Source organism: Silene latifolia, chromosome 6 (assembly GCF_048544455.1).
Source record: "Silene latifolia isolate original U9 population chromosome 6, ASM4854445v1, whole genome shotgun sequence".
NCBI lineage: Eukaryota > Viridiplantae > Streptophyta > Magnoliopsida > Caryophyllales > Caryophyllaceae > Silene > Silene latifolia.
In genome coordinates, this window is record NC_133531.1 from 7,816,476 (window position 1) to 7,833,209 (window position 16,734).

Consider the following 16,734-nt stretch of genomic DNA (forward strand, 5'->3'; position numbering starts at 1 on the left):
GATATATAGGAACTTTTCGTGTTTTTCCATTGCTTAGCTTTTAGTTATATTCCTAGGGCCTATAATACTGTTGCTCATGGCCTCGCTTGTGAGGCTATGCGTAGTTAGGCATATCTTTCTTTACGGCTGCCAAAAAAAAAAAAAAAAACTTAATCATAGATTTTGGGTTCAAATTATGAGAATGCCGTAGTGTTAAATAAAAGCTTATAAAAGAGAGTTTTACCACTCTAGTAGTGCTACCCAACTCGAACCCAGATAAATCGTGGCATACATAAAAAAACACAAAATTTTATTTAAGAGGGACACATATGTCTTAATCATAAGATAGGTCAAGTAACTCACATAAGACAAAAACGGAATGCATATTTGCAAAATGTTTGTCATATCCACTATGCAAATGAGGGGTTATTTAACCCATTTTATTGTTAAGACGGATATATCCGTCTCAAAAAATACCTGCTATAAAAAAACACAAATTCTTATTTAAGACGAAGGTATTCGTCTTAAATCTTAAAACTGATCAAATACATACCAAATCACATGATAAGTTGCCTAGCAAATGTCAAATGTTTTGTCTTTTTTGTCACCATGTGGTAGTATTTGACCTGGTTTTAAGATTTAAGGCAGCTACTCCGTTTTAGGCAAGACTTACTGTAAAAAATAAAAAAAATGGGATTTAGACAGTAGAGTAACCTAGGAGAAGGGGCAGCGGTAAGTACTTCTCCCTCCATACCACACCAATGGTAACATTGACTTTTTCACACTTATCGAGACACGTTTTGCAACGTGAATATCTTTAGTTACACATTATTAAAAAATATAAAAAATTGATATTCTTATACTAACATTTTTGGCGATAAATCAAACAAGATCTCACATGACTATATTTTGTCTTATAGATTAAGATTAATATCGAAAATTTCCTACGTCCATGAATAGTACCAAGATTCTCAATGTTACCATTGGTGTGGTATGGAGGGAGTATATTTGATCTACTACAACTGGTGGTATCGTTTTTGAGCTTTATAATAATGTTTTCGAATTTTATTTTACGGATTATGAGCTTTATTAAAAAGTTTCTGAATTCGTTAACTTAAATTTTAAGCTCAAAAAATTAAAATATAACTCAAAAACATTATTATATATGAGCTCAATTAAATTTGAGTTTTTGATAAAAAATTAAAATAACTCAAATTTAATTGAGCTCATATATAATAATGTTTAATATACTACATCAGATATAATAAGTAACTTATACAGTACTTATATTGTGTTTCTGAATTTTTTAGGTTTATAAGTAACTCAAAAACTGTATTTAATATCAATTTTACTAGAAGGGTATAAGGTAAGTAGAGGCAAACCAAATTCTTAAATAACTAAAATAAAATTTTAATGTGACTGAGTTGAAAAATCGATTATTTATGTGCTATGTTTGAAAAGTAATGAAAATGTGACTTAATTTCTCCATTTTACAACTTGTTTCGAAGTACCGAAAAATTTGAGTTTATACTTGGTGGTAACTTCGGACTTTTTGGTGTACTTAGCAGAGCTCAGACCTAGAGCTGATCAAATGGCCAAGACCCGTTAGCTTGACCCTTCCCATCCCGGATTTATAATCGAGTTTGGGCCTTAATTTAGGCCCAAAAATCCCATGACCCGATAAAAAAACTCCGATTCTATATTAGGGTTGGGTATGGCCAAGCATTTGGCCTATATTTTGGCCCGACCTGATCCAAAGTAGATTTGAATGGGAAAAAAAATAATCTTATATAATTTGTAAAATGCAGTGATTGCAAGTCTTATTGACAAATTAGGCATGTCATAACAGTTGGGTTTGTTAGCATTTACGTATCACTGTGTCTAGGGCTGATAATGAGATGAGACAGCTTGTCAGCAACTCGAGCTCGTCTCCGTCAAAGTTTGACTTGTATGAGCTCGGCTCGGGCTTAAGCTTGGCTTGAGAACTTAACGAGTCAAGCCAAGTTAAAGGTGGCTCGGCTCGAAAAGCTCGCGTGTAGCTCGAACTTGTGTGATAGATAAGATATTGCTCATATTTTATAAAAAATATTTTGTCATGATTATACTTGTATCATACATATCAGATGTTTCATTGATTTTATTCCAAATATTTGTAAATATAACCTTCAAACCTTGTTAGTGAAGATATTGAAAGAAAAAAAAATTCATCAATTATACATAGTTTATATATAAGCTCAAGTTGAATTCAATATTGGCTCGAGCTCCCACTAAAACTCGCACACTTGATAATAAACACAATTTTTTCCAAGTTCGAGTACGCTCGAGATCTGCTCGAGCTTGACTGCTTGAGTTTTGCTTTATGAGTACAAGCCAATTAGTAAGGCGAAATTCGGGTTCCGCTTCTTATCACTCCTAATGGCTAATTGTGCCTTTGTCCCCAATTCAATGGTATAAGACTAAGACCATATTCTCTTGGATCGAAATTGGCTAAACTGATCTAAATGACATGAACTAAACTGAACTGAACTGAACTTATCTTAACCAAACTGCACTGATCTGAATTTATAAGCAGTAAAAAATTGAACTAAACAGATTAAAATTGAGCTGAACTAAATAGAACTGAATCAACCTGAACTGAACTTATAAAAACTGAAATTAAGTTCATAAGAACCTGACCTAACAATACCACTGTGAATCAATAACATGACATATGAACTACTATAATATTATGGTCCTCTTCTTTTAATTTAGAAAAGTCACCCTCTCAGTTCAGATCTCATAAGTTCAGTTTAGAAAAGTTCAGATCATATAAGTTCATTTCACATCCTATAAGTTTAGATCTTATAAGTTCAGAAAAGTTCAGCTTCTATAAGTTTAGTTCAGATGTAATTAGTTTAGTTGAGAAAATAAAGTCCATATCTTATAAGTTCAGTTAAAAAAAGTCCAGATCTTATAAGTTCATTTCAGATCCTATAAATAAATCTAGTTAATAAACTTAGCCAGCTCATAATTAGACCTGACAAACGGGTCAACCGGGTCGGGCTCAGATCGAATCATTTCGGGTCTGTAGACTTCGGGCCGGTCATTTCGGTTTCGGGTCGTTTTCGGGTCAACTATTATCAAGTTATTTGTATATAATAATCAGTTTGCAACAATAAACATTCGGTCGGGTTATATTGGGTCGGGTCAATACAGTTCTGGCCGGGTTGGATTATTGGTGTGGGGTCATTCGAATCGGGTCAATTTTGCTAGGTTTACTCATACTCCTTCGCTTGTCCCTCCATTCACTATTTTCTTCCATTTTGCTTTTACGCGATCTCCAACAAATTACTTTGACCGTATTTTTCAGGGTGTGTACGTTACTTTATTTTATCGAAAATTATATTTTGTGAATGATATTTTTTATAATAAATATAAATATTTTTATTTTATGTACTAATAATATAATATTAATTTGTTTTTGAATTATTTACGGTCTTGACCCAAACAAGTGAAGTCCAAAGAAAAATAAGAATGAGAGGGAATATTAGATTACTTTATATTAAAACGTGTTTAACAACTCATTAAGTTTAATTAATTTACTTTAATATCATTATATTAATATTTGTTAAAGATATTCTCGTATCTTCCTCGATATCTCGTAAATAATGTCTTTAGGAAATTGTAATTATTATTAGCTATCTTTCCTTAGTTCGTCATATATTCCTTGCACATATTATTTACCCTAGATTTGTATTCCTTAATATCGTACCTTGTAATTGTATAAATACTCGTAACATCAATGAAAGAATTATCACATTCAATCATAAAACTCACAATATTAACACTAATATTAATACAATAAGAGATGTAATATCACGCTATTGCTTTCTCCCTGCGATTTCTTTTGTAGTTTCTTTTTTTTTAGAACACCCGAAGGTAAATTAAATTAAAAGAGAATCAAAACGTACAGCATCAGATGCAGTCGGAGGTAACTCATCCAACCACACAAACCTACCAAGAACTTGTGGTTCCACATGCGCAAGAGCGTGTGCCACTGAGTTATTAATTCTACGCGTAAAAGACCATAAAACGGAATTAAAATTACAACTAAGAGCCAAAATATCATCTAAAACTTGGTAAAAACCGCTTCGTCCCTTTTTCTTCATCTTCAAAGCCTCGATAACTTGGCTGCAATCACTCTCGATGATAACATTCGGATGCCCTCTATTCCTCGCTTCCTCTAGCCCGTCATATATCGCCATCGCTTCTGCAAAATGAGGCTCCCACACTTGTTGTCTCTTCCACGACAAACCCCACAACACCCCCCCATTCTCATTGCGACACACCACACCCGACCCTACTCCCTCATCTTGCTTCACCCCCGCATCCACATTGACTTTTACATACCCGCTCACAGGGACTTGCCACCCTTCATTTCCGCACCCCTATGTCAACCTCCTTCCTCTCTCCCCCTCCCATGGACTCGTTCCCCACCCTGCCCCTTCAATTTCTTCCACTACATCTCGTATCCGCTGCACAACACGACAAGGCTCGGGTGTTATCAACTCAAAAATTACCTTGTTGCGATGTTCCCAAAGAGCCCAACATCCCACCATTAGCTTCATATGTTCCATAGCTCCCATTGTAATACCCCGTATTTTATTTGAGCGAGATATTATTATTTAGTAGTATCGTAAAAGTAATTAATTGATTCATGTTGTAAGATGTATCGGGTTTATAGTTTAGGTGGCATTTTCGGGTCAAGATGTTATAACCCATTTACCCATTTACCAAATGTTATAACCCATTTGCCCATTTACCATGTAACCTAATTTTAATCTAAGTTTAACCTAATCCTACCCTAACACAAATCGTCCTACTCCCTCAACCCGCCACCCTCATTTCAGCAACACCAATCCCCATCTTCACGCAATTCGAGGGAGAGAGAGAGAGCGTGGGTATCGTCAGTGCAGCAAGGAAGGGCTAGGGGTGGTCGTCGACGTTCTTAGGCGGCCGTGGTGGCTGTTATGGTGGCGGAAAGGTAAGCATTCAACACGTCTCCTCTGTTTCGTTTAATGTCGGGTTTTGGTGGGTTGTTTCGTGTCTTATAATGGCGTCTAGGGTAGTTGTTGGCAGGGTATTGGTAATGGGTGGTAAGGGGCGAGTGTATGGGTGGTGTTTAGGGTGGTTGTTGGTGGTGATAATGGCGGAAAAAAAAGCAGCGACATGGGTGGTAGAAACGGGTTATTACACGGGTTTTCGGGGGGAGTTTAGACAGGTGGGTTTTGGGTGGCACCACCGTGGACTAGGGGAGGTCGAAACGGTGGTGCTTTGTGGTGTCCTGTGTTCGTGGGTTGGCGAGCTGAATGGTGGTGATAGAATAGTTAATGGTTGTTGGTTGTGGCGGTGGTCAGGGGAGAAAAGGAGGTGTTTGGGGATGCGCGGTGGTGAACCGGCCAGGTTAGCGCCCTGGTTCGACTCGCGGCGGCGATCGACAGTGGTGGGGTTGGTTGTTGATGGCTGGGTTGAAGTGGGGGACTGGTCTGGTGGTTGACACGGTGGTGAGGTGGTGCGTGGTGGTGCGTGAGTGCGTGTGAAGGGGGGTAGTGCGATGACGGGCTGTTTTTGGTTTAGAAGCGGGTTTTTCATAGTGTAATCGTTGTATTCGTAATGAGTCGTATTCATAATTTATTTAATTAATCCCCGAGTCTTCTAAATAATTTATTGGGGTTAATTCCCGAGTACATTAAAATAAGTAGAGGCGGGTTTGAGTCGGGATTGTTGAGTTGTTCAATGTTTGATTCGGATTCTTTTAATCTTATAATTCATTTAATTATCATATTAATTATCCAATTTAATTTCCGAGTCAGTTAAATAATTCAAGTCGGGTTTTGAATCGGGTTTGTTGAAATAGAAAATTACTATATCGGGAAAGTTTCCATTTTTAGGAAGTTCTATCATTAAATAACCCTCTATCTTGGGAACGGGAATAGTGAAGTAATTGTTATCATTATTTATCTTTCAGAGAGCGATTTCGTGATGAAATATTATTGGGCATCCGGCCATTGGACTGCTTAACTGCTTAATTGGATTTGCTGGCACTTGAGGTAGGGAAATACACTTGTCTTATTATCGTCATTGTTGAATTGTGTTGACTTGATTCCTGATTGTTGATTTACGTTATCATTTATATTCGGAAAGGTGATTGACTGATTTGATCGTATTGAGTATGATATCACAACATCGGGTAACTGGCATGACTTTATGATTTATCAGTTCAGTGAATTATATACATATTGCATTGCATTAATTATCGTTGAGCATTTCATATGCATTGGAGTTGGGGATGATGTGGTGGTGACGATGTTGAGATACGATGTGATGTTGTGATAAGGCCCAGGCGGGTTCTCGGCAGACTTGCCCTGGTGTCCTCATTGTTATTGGTGCGGATCGACTTGGTCGATATTTATAGTCTACCGGGGATCGGTATGGCTGGGTTGTCCGGGGTATGAGATATGAGATATGTGCTGAGATGGAGATGGAGGTGTCGGAGGAGCATGCATATCATATTTATTGTTTCATTGTTTTCCCTACTCAACCTCGTGGTTGACCCTGTGTATTCGTGAACACCTGTGATGAACCATAATGGGGAGCAGATTTGACAGGTACTAAAGATTAGCTGACTTGGGAGCTATGGGATGCGTGAGGACTTGGCCAATCTACCTAGAAGTCTAGACCACATAGAAGATTTTATCACTTATTTTATTTTCCGTTGTGGGTTGTATTTATCTTATATTAAGTATTAGTTGGATAATTTGTAATAAACACGTAATCGTTAAGTTTTAATTTAAAGTACCTTGGTATTGTTTTACTTTGTTATTCACTACCTCGGGAAACCGAGATGGTAACAGTCCGGTTTATTAGGGAATGTCTTGCTAAAGGCTCCTTCATAAACCGGGGTGTTACAAAGTGGTATCAGAGAGAACGATCCTCAGGCCTAAACCAATGAGCCCAATGAACATAGGATGTGTCTAATTAAAATGAACCCGGGATAGGATTGTTAGGAGCACACTAAGGTAAGGTATGAGTTAGGGCCCCTCACACCGAAACTGCCCTCTCAGTTTGACCCGGAAACCCTGAGTGTATATGAGAGAAAGGGTAGCAAGAGTTGCTTGAGGTTGAGCATGAAATTCCTATATCGTTGCCTAAGTGTTAACTGATTGACACATTGATTATTGCATAATCGAGTGATGTATACCTTGCGACCAATATATTCTAACCATTCTGCAGGACAACGCTACGGTAAGTATTTTGTATGAATGATGACGTGAGCATATGATGTTGTAGAAATGAGAAATAAAATTTTCAAGTTCAGGTTAATAATCAATGAAGTGTTGTGGTAGCCGTGAGTATGAAAATAATTGCGAGTCGATGATAGTTACCTAGTTGGATGTTGAGTGATGTGTTGATTGTACTATTATGCCTAGTAATATGCGGTTATGTGCTCCCGAAGCCATGCTAGTATAGTATTGTGATAGTAATTAGAAACACTGTTGAATTGCATGTTTATAGTCATAGCAATCGTGATTTAGATGTACGGAGTAGATCGAGATGCGAAAGAATTCTATGGGGTAGATGTTTACGTAAGTACAGGGTGAGATTTAAGTCAGGATGGGTTAGTATCGATAGTATGGTTGTAAGAGTTTGGAACATAGAAAATGAATGACCTAGTGCTGAGACACGTTGTATGATTTTACTCTCGACTTGATCTTACTGCCATTTCTTTTCTGTTTATTGCCTAGGGATGAAAATCTTATGAGAGATAGCCTCGTGAGTTAGTGTTCATTTGGCATTGGTTTCATGCTCATATGATATACGGATTAGGAGTAATAAATATTTTAGTGGGCTGTGGTCAGGAAGTTCCTGTGCAGTGATGTTGTGACCAATGATTTTGTAAAAATCCTCATTTAAATTGTATTGATAATTTTTGCATAATTCCAACTCCATCGATCAGAAGATTCGCATATGTTTTCAAATTGTTAAGCCACGAAAATTCTTGATGTTTCTATATTAAATGGTAAATTTTGCAAACTGACCCAAGTTTCGGACCAATTGCTGTCACATGTTTGTTTGGACCAGCTGAGTTGTAAAATTCTTTAAAAATGGAATTCTTGTGCTTTAGACCTAATTCTTTTTCCCATGTGTTTTTAACTCTCCGTGTTTTATAAAAATAATACGAATCAAGTTTTAATCGAACGGTTATTTATTCGTGATCTTTGAAAGTTACAACGTGAAACATGACTTGTAAATGTGTGTTCTAGGTTGAGTTTCATACAGTTGTTTGATTAAATTCATGAGCCTTAGTAATGTAAATTTATAATGCTTTATGTGACGATAGTAGCACGCATGTTCAGTAGTTATGTATCTTCACAAGTGATAAAAATTAAAACTTAGTTGATAACATTGTTGGCATGATAGCGTGAGTAAAATTGGATAGCTTAAATTGATTCTTAATCAAGGGTGAAATATTTTAAACGAGTCCAGTTGTTGCATATTTTATGTATGTTTGGCATGTTGTAATATCTCTAGTATGTTCATCATATTTGCATGGTGGTCGGATATATATATAAATATAAAACTATGTTGTCATATCTTGGTAAAAGTTGATGGCGTTTAAAGTTAATTTGATTGTTCCAATATACTCGCATGGGTAATTATAATAATTATGTCTAAATGTTTACATATGTAAGATAGTAATGAGTATGTCTAAATGTTCACACAGGTAGGATGCATCTAAGTTCTAATGTCTTCCATATGAGTTGTGTGCCAATAGTTATATTTATTACCTGCATCACATTAAATTATTTCAGTGGGACCTAAAACTATAACATGATAATAAACAATGTTGTTATTCCTTATTGAATATGTTCGTTATTATATTGTCATAAAATGCTATAATGATTCTTGCAATTGTATGGGTGTGATATAAAGGAAACCGTTTGATATAACATGGCAATTGGCATATCTATATTCTCGAGTCGTTACTATCAATTATATTATAATAAAGATTGTTATGACAACTATGTTGACAATTATAATGGGATAACTCTTTTGATGATTCACATGATATGCGTTGGTTTAAATGATAGTCATTATAGTTACATTTAATTGAGCCTACGAGTTGCCTAATTATTCAATCATGCAAATCAGAGAAGTGTTCAAGTTGCTAATCTTTTATCATAGCTAGTGTTCTACAAAGTATATGATGGCAAATGTATATGTTTAAACTATTTATACAATATCTCTTGTTTTGCTGAGAATGAATTATACTAAGTTGCTGGACACAATTGAATGATATGGTTGCTAAGATATGAAACATATGTGGGATATGAAAGTGATGTTGTTGTTGTCATAGATCATATGTAGTTACTTTTACTAGGAAACATGTTTTCAGAATTGATATCGTGCAAACAATTTTTATAATTTAAAATACGAATTATGAGTATGTTGTTGATTGCTTAAATTCATCGACCTAATTCGTGACCTAAACCAGTGAGTGAGTAAATGGTTGTACGGACATGTCAATAAGGTCCTGTGATTGTGATAGATAGTAGTGGTAGATCTATTTCTGTGATATGTTTACAATTGTGAGAAGTTCTTAGATTGTTTTGTTGATTTTGCTCTCACTCGTTCATAGTCTATAATTGATCATCAAATTTGTTTAGTTGTGAAACCGTGTAAACCATGATTCCTTTCTTGTTGATTCTTTTAGGTTGATGTTGTGTTTTTTTTAAGCTAAGCATGAGCTAGTAATAAATTTTACTTGTTGACAATTAGTTATTTCCATAATAAAACTTTGTTTCGACTTTAATGTTAATGCGCAATCTCTTATCTTGTGTTCTTTCCTGTTACACGTGGTTGAGAGTGATTTTGTTGCATATGTATATGAAAGTTGACAAAGGTTACGAGGACGTAACCATGTTTCTAGTCGGGTTGGATTGTAAAATCTTAATGTGTATGTTGCACTTATTGATAGATAGTCGTTTTGATCAAGTTAATGTTTCGTTGTGGGGTAACTATACAAATGAGTTCTACATGTTTTGTTCTTACTTCTGTTAGTTGGTTGAGGCGTAAAAGAAGAGCGTAGTTAAACTATTGATATTGAGTTTGAGATTGGCCACTAGTGTTGAGTTGTGGGGCCTTGTGCCAAGTTATGTCTACGGGAGTTATGTTACGATCCAGTGTGACCATGGTTATTGAGTTACTTGAGTTGAGATCGGAATTTAGATGGAAGATGACGGTGTTCTCAGATGAATATTTAGTTGTTATACAATGGTGTTCTCAGGTAGTTAGTAGTTGTAGTTATTTGGGTTAAGTGAAGATGAGTTAAACTTCGGGACGAAGTTTATTTTTTTAGGAGGGCAGAATGTAACATTTCGCGCCTGTTATGTTTAATTGATGTGTCAAAAGTGTGTGTTAACTGTGTGAGAAATGCGTGACGTCCGTATGTACGATATACAATACCCTTCTGATGTTTGAGTACGGGAGCGAACTTCGGGACGAAGTTCATTTTAAGGGGGGAAGACTGTAATACCCCGTATTTTATTTGAGCGAGATATTATTATTTAGTAGTATCGTAAAAGTAATTAATTGATTCATGTTGTAAGATGTATCGGGTTTATAGTTTAGGTGGCATTTTCGGGTCAAGATGTTATAACCCATTTACCCATTTACCAAATGTTATAACCCATTTGCCCATTTACCATGTAACCTAATTTTAATCTAAGTTTAACCTAATCCTACCCTAACACAAATCGTCCTACTCCCTCAACCCGCCACCCTCATTTCAGCAACACCAATCCCCATCTTCACGCAATTCGAGGGAGAGAGAGAGAGCGTGGGTATCGTCAGTGCAGCAAGGAAGGGCTAGGGGTGGTCGTCGACGTTCTTAGGCGGCCGTGGTGGCTGTTATGGTGGCGGAAAGGTAAGCATTCAACACGTCTCCTCTGTTTCGTTTAATGTCGGGTTTTGGTGGGTTGTTTCGTGTCTTATAATGGCGTCTAGGGTAGTTGTTGGCAGGGTATTGGTAATGGGTGGTAAGGGGCGAGTGTATGGGTGGTGTTTAGGGTGGTTGTTGGTGGTGATAATGGCGGAAAAAGGCAGCAGCGACATGGGTGGTAGAAACGGGTTATTACACGGGTTTTCAGGGGAGTTTAGACAGGTGGGTTTTGGGTGGCACCACCGTGGACTAGGGGGAGGTCGAAACGGTGGTCTTTGTGGTGTCCGTGTTCGTGGGTTGGCGGCGAGCTGAATGGTGGTGATAGAATAGTTAATGGTTGTTGGTTGTGGCGGTGGTCAGGGGAGAAAAGGAGGTGTTTGGGGATGCGCGGTGGTGAACCGGCCAGGTTGGCAGCCCTGGTTCGACTCGCCTTGCGATCGACCAGGTGGTGGGGTTGGTTGTTGATGGCTGGGTTGAAGTGGGGGACTGGTCTGGTGGTTGACACGGTGGTGAGGTGGTGCGTGGTGGTGCGTGAGTGCGTGTGAAGGGGGGGGGTAGTGCGATGACGGGCTGTTTTGGTTTAGAAGCGGGTTTTTCATAGTGTAATCGTTGTATTCGTAATGAGTCGTATTCATAATTTATTTAATTAATCCCCGAGTCTTCTAAATAATTTATTGGAGTTAATTCCCGAGTACATTAAAATAAGTAGAGGCGGGTTTGAGTCGGGATTGTTGAGTTGTTCAATGTTTGATTCGGATTCTTTTAATCTTATAATTCATTTAATTATCATATTAATTATCCAATTTAATTTCCGAGTCAGTTAAATAATTCAAGTCGGGTTTTGAATCGGGTTTGTTGAAATAGAAAATTACTATATCGGGAAAGTTTCCATTTTTAGGAAGTTCTATCATTAAATAACCCTCTATCTTGGGAACGGGAATAGTGAAGTAATTGTTATCATTATTTATCTTTCAGAGAGCGATTTCGTGATGAAATATTATTGGGCATCCGGCCATTGGACTGCTTAACTGCTTAATTGGATTTGCTGGCACTTGAGGTAGGGAAATACACTTGTCTTATTATCGTCATTGTTGAATTGTGTTGACTTGATTCCTGATTGTTGATTTACGTTATCATTTATATTCGGAAAGGTGATTGACTGATTTGATCGTATTGAGTATGATATCACAACATCGGGTAACTGGCATGACTTTATGATTTATCAGTTCAGTGAATTATATACATATTGCATTGCATTAATTACTGTTGAGCATTTCATATGCATTGGAGTTGGGGGATGATGTGGTGGTGACGATGTTGAGATACGATGTGATGTTGTGATAAGGCCCAGGCGGGTTCTGCAGGACTTGCCCTGGTGTCCTCAGCTGTTGAGCTGGCAGATCGACTTCGGTCGATATTTATAGTCTACCGGGGATCGGTATGGCTGGGTTGTCCGGGGTATGAGATATGAGATATGTGCTGAGATGGAGATGGAGGTGTCGGAGGAGCATGCATATCATATTTATTGTTTCATTGTTTTCCCTACTCAACCTCGTGGTTGACCCTGTGTATTCGTGAACACCTGTGATGAACCATAATGGGGAGCAGATTTGACAGGTACTAAAGATTAGCTGACTTGGGAGCTATGGGATGCGTGAGGACTTGGCCAATCTACCTAGAAGTCTAGACCACATAGAAGATTTTATCACTTATTTTATTTTCCGTTGTGGGTTGTATTTATCTTATATTAAGTATTAGTTGGATAATTTGTAATAAACACGTAATCGTTAAGTTTTAATTTAAAGTACCTTGGTATTGTTTTACTTTGTTATTCACTACCTCGGGAAACCGAGATGGTAACAGTCCGGTTTATTAGGGAATGTCTTGCTAAAGGCTCCTTCATAAACCGGGGTGTTACACCCATCTCCTTCCAGCACGCCTCAATCCAGTCCCGCACACTGCCTCCATCACCCCTCACCTCGTCATCACAGCACAAGCCCAACCCGTCCCAGACACGACTCGAGACTCGACAAGAATTAAATAAATGTATACTTGACTCAACATGGGAATTGCACAAAGGGCATAAAGAAGACTCACCTCCAACTCGAGCGGCTATGTTTGCTCTCGTTGCCAATGCCTCGTTGCACATCTGCCAGAAGAAGAGTTTCACGCGGGGCCAGACCGGGACCTTCCACATCCTATTCCAAAGCCATTTCTCCCTTTCCCAATTAGAGGTATCCCCCATATCGAGTGACTCCCCTGCAAGGCACCTATACGCAGACCTCGCCGTATAATCCCCGTCACGTTCAGCCTCCCAATACCACGAATCAGCTGGGGCATTTGGGCTTACCCGGATGTTCATGATGCGTTCTCCCTCAAAAGGTAGAAAACGAGCAGCAATCGCCTCACCTCGCCACGCTCCATTTCCATCAAGGAGATCAGCTACTCGCAGGTTTTCATCTCCTAACGGGCATGGTGAAATAATCCGACCCGTTTGAGTTCCCGGAACCCAAGCATCCCCCCCAAACTTTCGTTGTCAGTCCATCCCCCACCCTTCTTCGCAGACCCTTTTGCAGGACTAATCGAGCTTCAAAAATCCCCCTCCAGGTATAACTTGGGTTATACCCGAGCTGAGTTGCCAAAAAATCACAAGTCGGAAAATACCTCGCCTTCATCACTTTAGCCCATAAAGAGTCCGGGTTGACCACGAGCCTCCACGCTTGCTTGCCAAGCAACGCAAGGTTAAAAAGACGGAAATCCTTAAACCCCATGCCTCCCTTGCACTTCGGAAAGCACATCTTTCGCCAAGACACCCAGGCCATTCCTCTCTTCCCCTCTTCATGGCTCCACCAGAAACTCGTTACCATCGAACGGATAACCTCGCAAAAGTTCGCAGGAATTTTAAACACACTCATCGCATAGGTAGGGAGTGAATTGGCAATCGCCTTTATGAGAACCTCCTTACCAGCCCTAGACAAGGATTTCCCGCGCCAACCATTGAGTCTTTTGCTAAGTTTATCACGTAAAATATCGGTAATGTTCTTCTTCGAGCGCCCAACAACAGTCGGAAGGCCTAAATATCTCTCCTGCTCTTCAACTTCCACGATACCCAGCGTATCAACAATCTCGTCACGCCTCTGTCTCCTCACACCTTTGCTAAAGGAAATCGTGGTCTTATCCAAATTTACCAGCTGCCCCGACGCTTCCTCATATCGTCTCAACAAATTTTTAACCGCACCAGCTTTCTGAACCGTGGCCTTAACAAAAAATATGGAATCGTCGGCAAACAAAAGGTGTGAGATTACCGGGGCAGAATTCGCAATACGCACCCCATGGATCGCTTCTCGCTCAACAGCTCTTCTCATCATATTAGACAAGGCTTCCGCACATAGGATAAAAAGATAAGGCGACAACGGGTCCCCTTGTCGTATACCTCTCGAAGGTTGGAATTCCTCAGTCGGATGGCCGTTTATAAGAACCGAAAATGATACGGACGTAACACATGCCATTACCCGTTCCGTCCATCCCGCATCAAAACCCATGACATCCAAAACCCGCCTTAGAAAAGACCATTCCACCATATCGTGGGCTTTAGCCATGTCTAATTTGATCGCCATAAATCCCTCTGTTTGTCTTGCATTCTTCATATAATGAAACATTTCGAAGGCTATAAGAATGTTGTCTGTTATTGCTCTCCCCGGCGTAAAGGCACTCTGGTTTTCAGAGACAATCTCCCCCAGAAAAATCTTCAATCTATTCGCCAAGACCTTCGAAACTAGCTTATAAACCACATTACACAAGCTGATCGGTCGAAAGTCTCAAATTTTATCCGGTGCCTTCTTCTTAGGAATGAGAACAATATTAGTTTTATTAAATTCCTCCGGAGATCGATTACCACGAAGAATGCTCAAAACAGTCCGTATCACCTCCGGGCCAATTATGCTCCAATATGTCTGATAGAACAGCCCATTCATGCCATCTGGACCCGGCGCTTTAAGAGGATTCATTTGATTAAGGGCCTCGATCACCTCATGCTCTTCGAACTCTCGCCTAAGCACTCCATTCATTTCCGCTGTTACCCGCCCCTCTAGCCCCACGAGAACATCATCAGCAGCTCCCGGATTTGAAGTCGAAAACAGGGACCTAAAGTAATCATTAGCGACACAAGCTATCGCCTCATTGCCTTCCCTCACAACTCCAGTATCATCGATTAATTTATGGATATGATTTTTCCGCTTCCGTTCCCCTGCCCTCAAGTGAAAGAACTTAGTATTTCGGTCCCCATCTTTGAGCCACAAAGCCCGCGATCTTTGGCGCCAGTATTGCTCCTCTTGACGGTTAAGCTCAGCCACTTCCGCTACTAATTTCTTGCGCCTCTTCACCGTCTCCTCTGTCCTAATCCCCTCATTGAGCTTTGCTATTTGATTTCTTTTCCTCTGGATCATGCGGCCAACCTTTCTAATATTGAATTTTTTCCACTTCTGCAGCTCCATCATGCACTCATTCAACATTCCACCCAAATCCCCACCTCCCCGAGCCACCCCACGTTCCACCGCCTCCAAACAACCTGCCTCCCCCACCCAAACTTGTTCGAAACGGAAAGGCCGAGACATCACCATCCCAACCTCTCGCCTGTTGAGCACGAGTTTAATTGGAGCGTGATCTGACCATTCGCGGCTCATATAGATCAGCTTTGCATAAGGAAACAACTCTATCCACGGAGCTGTGCACATGGCCCTATCCAACATGCATTGTCTATTCGCGTCACCAACTTGTCCGTTATCAAATGAAAAGTTATACCCTTCCCAAGGCACATCACGTAAACCACATTCATCTACTGCTTTATGGAAATTATTCATTTGCCGTTGGGGTCGGCTACCCCCCTTCATTTCCGTGGAGAAGAGTATTTCATTGAAGTCGCCCAAGCACACCCAAGGTAGCTCATTCTGCCTGTGAAGCAACCGCAACAAATCCCAAGACAGATGGCGCTCAGCCACCGCGGCCCAACCATAGAATCCCGTTATCCTCCATTCGTCCCCATTCCCTCTAACTGAAGGAAATGTAGATTCATATACATAAAACATACTCTTATATGTCTAAATAATTTGTCATAAAATTAAAACGGATCTTATGCATGCAAACAATAATATAAATAGAGGAGAAATCATGTCCTTACAAAATGGATTTCGGCTATTAGGGCACAAGAGAGATCACCTATCTCTTCTTGTTCTTGAGCTATTCCAATGGAAGAACAAAGATCTAAGTGTAAGATCTCTCCCTATGCTTTATACCCAAGGCTTCTCTTAATTAAATTAATATTACAAATACTAGTTATAATATTAATCAAGGTAGAAAAATGGAACCAAAATATTTATAAACTCTTATACTATTTCGGTTTTTAGAGAGATAAAAGGGAGGATTTTGATTCTCTCTAAAACTATATTTTGGATGAGTGAATTAGAATGAATACACACTAAAACATTTTAGTGTTATTAGGTAAAATTATAAGAAAAACAATGATGGCATTTGCTTCCCCAAAACCGTGTAAGAGGAGAGAAAAATGGGAGCCAATGCATGGAGAAATTGTTCTTCACAAGGAACAATAGGCTTGCATGGCTAGGTTTTCTTTTAATCATTGTGTTTTCCACTAATTATAAACAACTTATAATTAGCTAAAAATCCTTCTTATTTTCGGCCCTTTGCTTAATATGGTGTCCATATTATTTTTGTCAATTGTCTATTTGTTACATGTCACATGTCACATATATTTGTTT

The 16,734-nt window shown here is 39.1% G+C and overlaps 1 protein-coding gene across 1 annotated transcript; it reads right to left on the reverse strand.

Annotated features, from left to right (window-relative positions):
* Positions 1-14,778: 14,778 nt before the first annotated feature.
* On the reverse strand, positions 14,779-15,849 carry LOC141587463 (uncharacterized). The gene has a single exon (XM_074408946.1). It carries the CDS (start codon positions 15,847-15,849, stop codon positions 14,779-14,781), a length of 1,071 nt encoding a protein of 356 aa, XP_074265047.1.
* Positions 15,850-16,734: the final 885 nt, after the last annotated feature.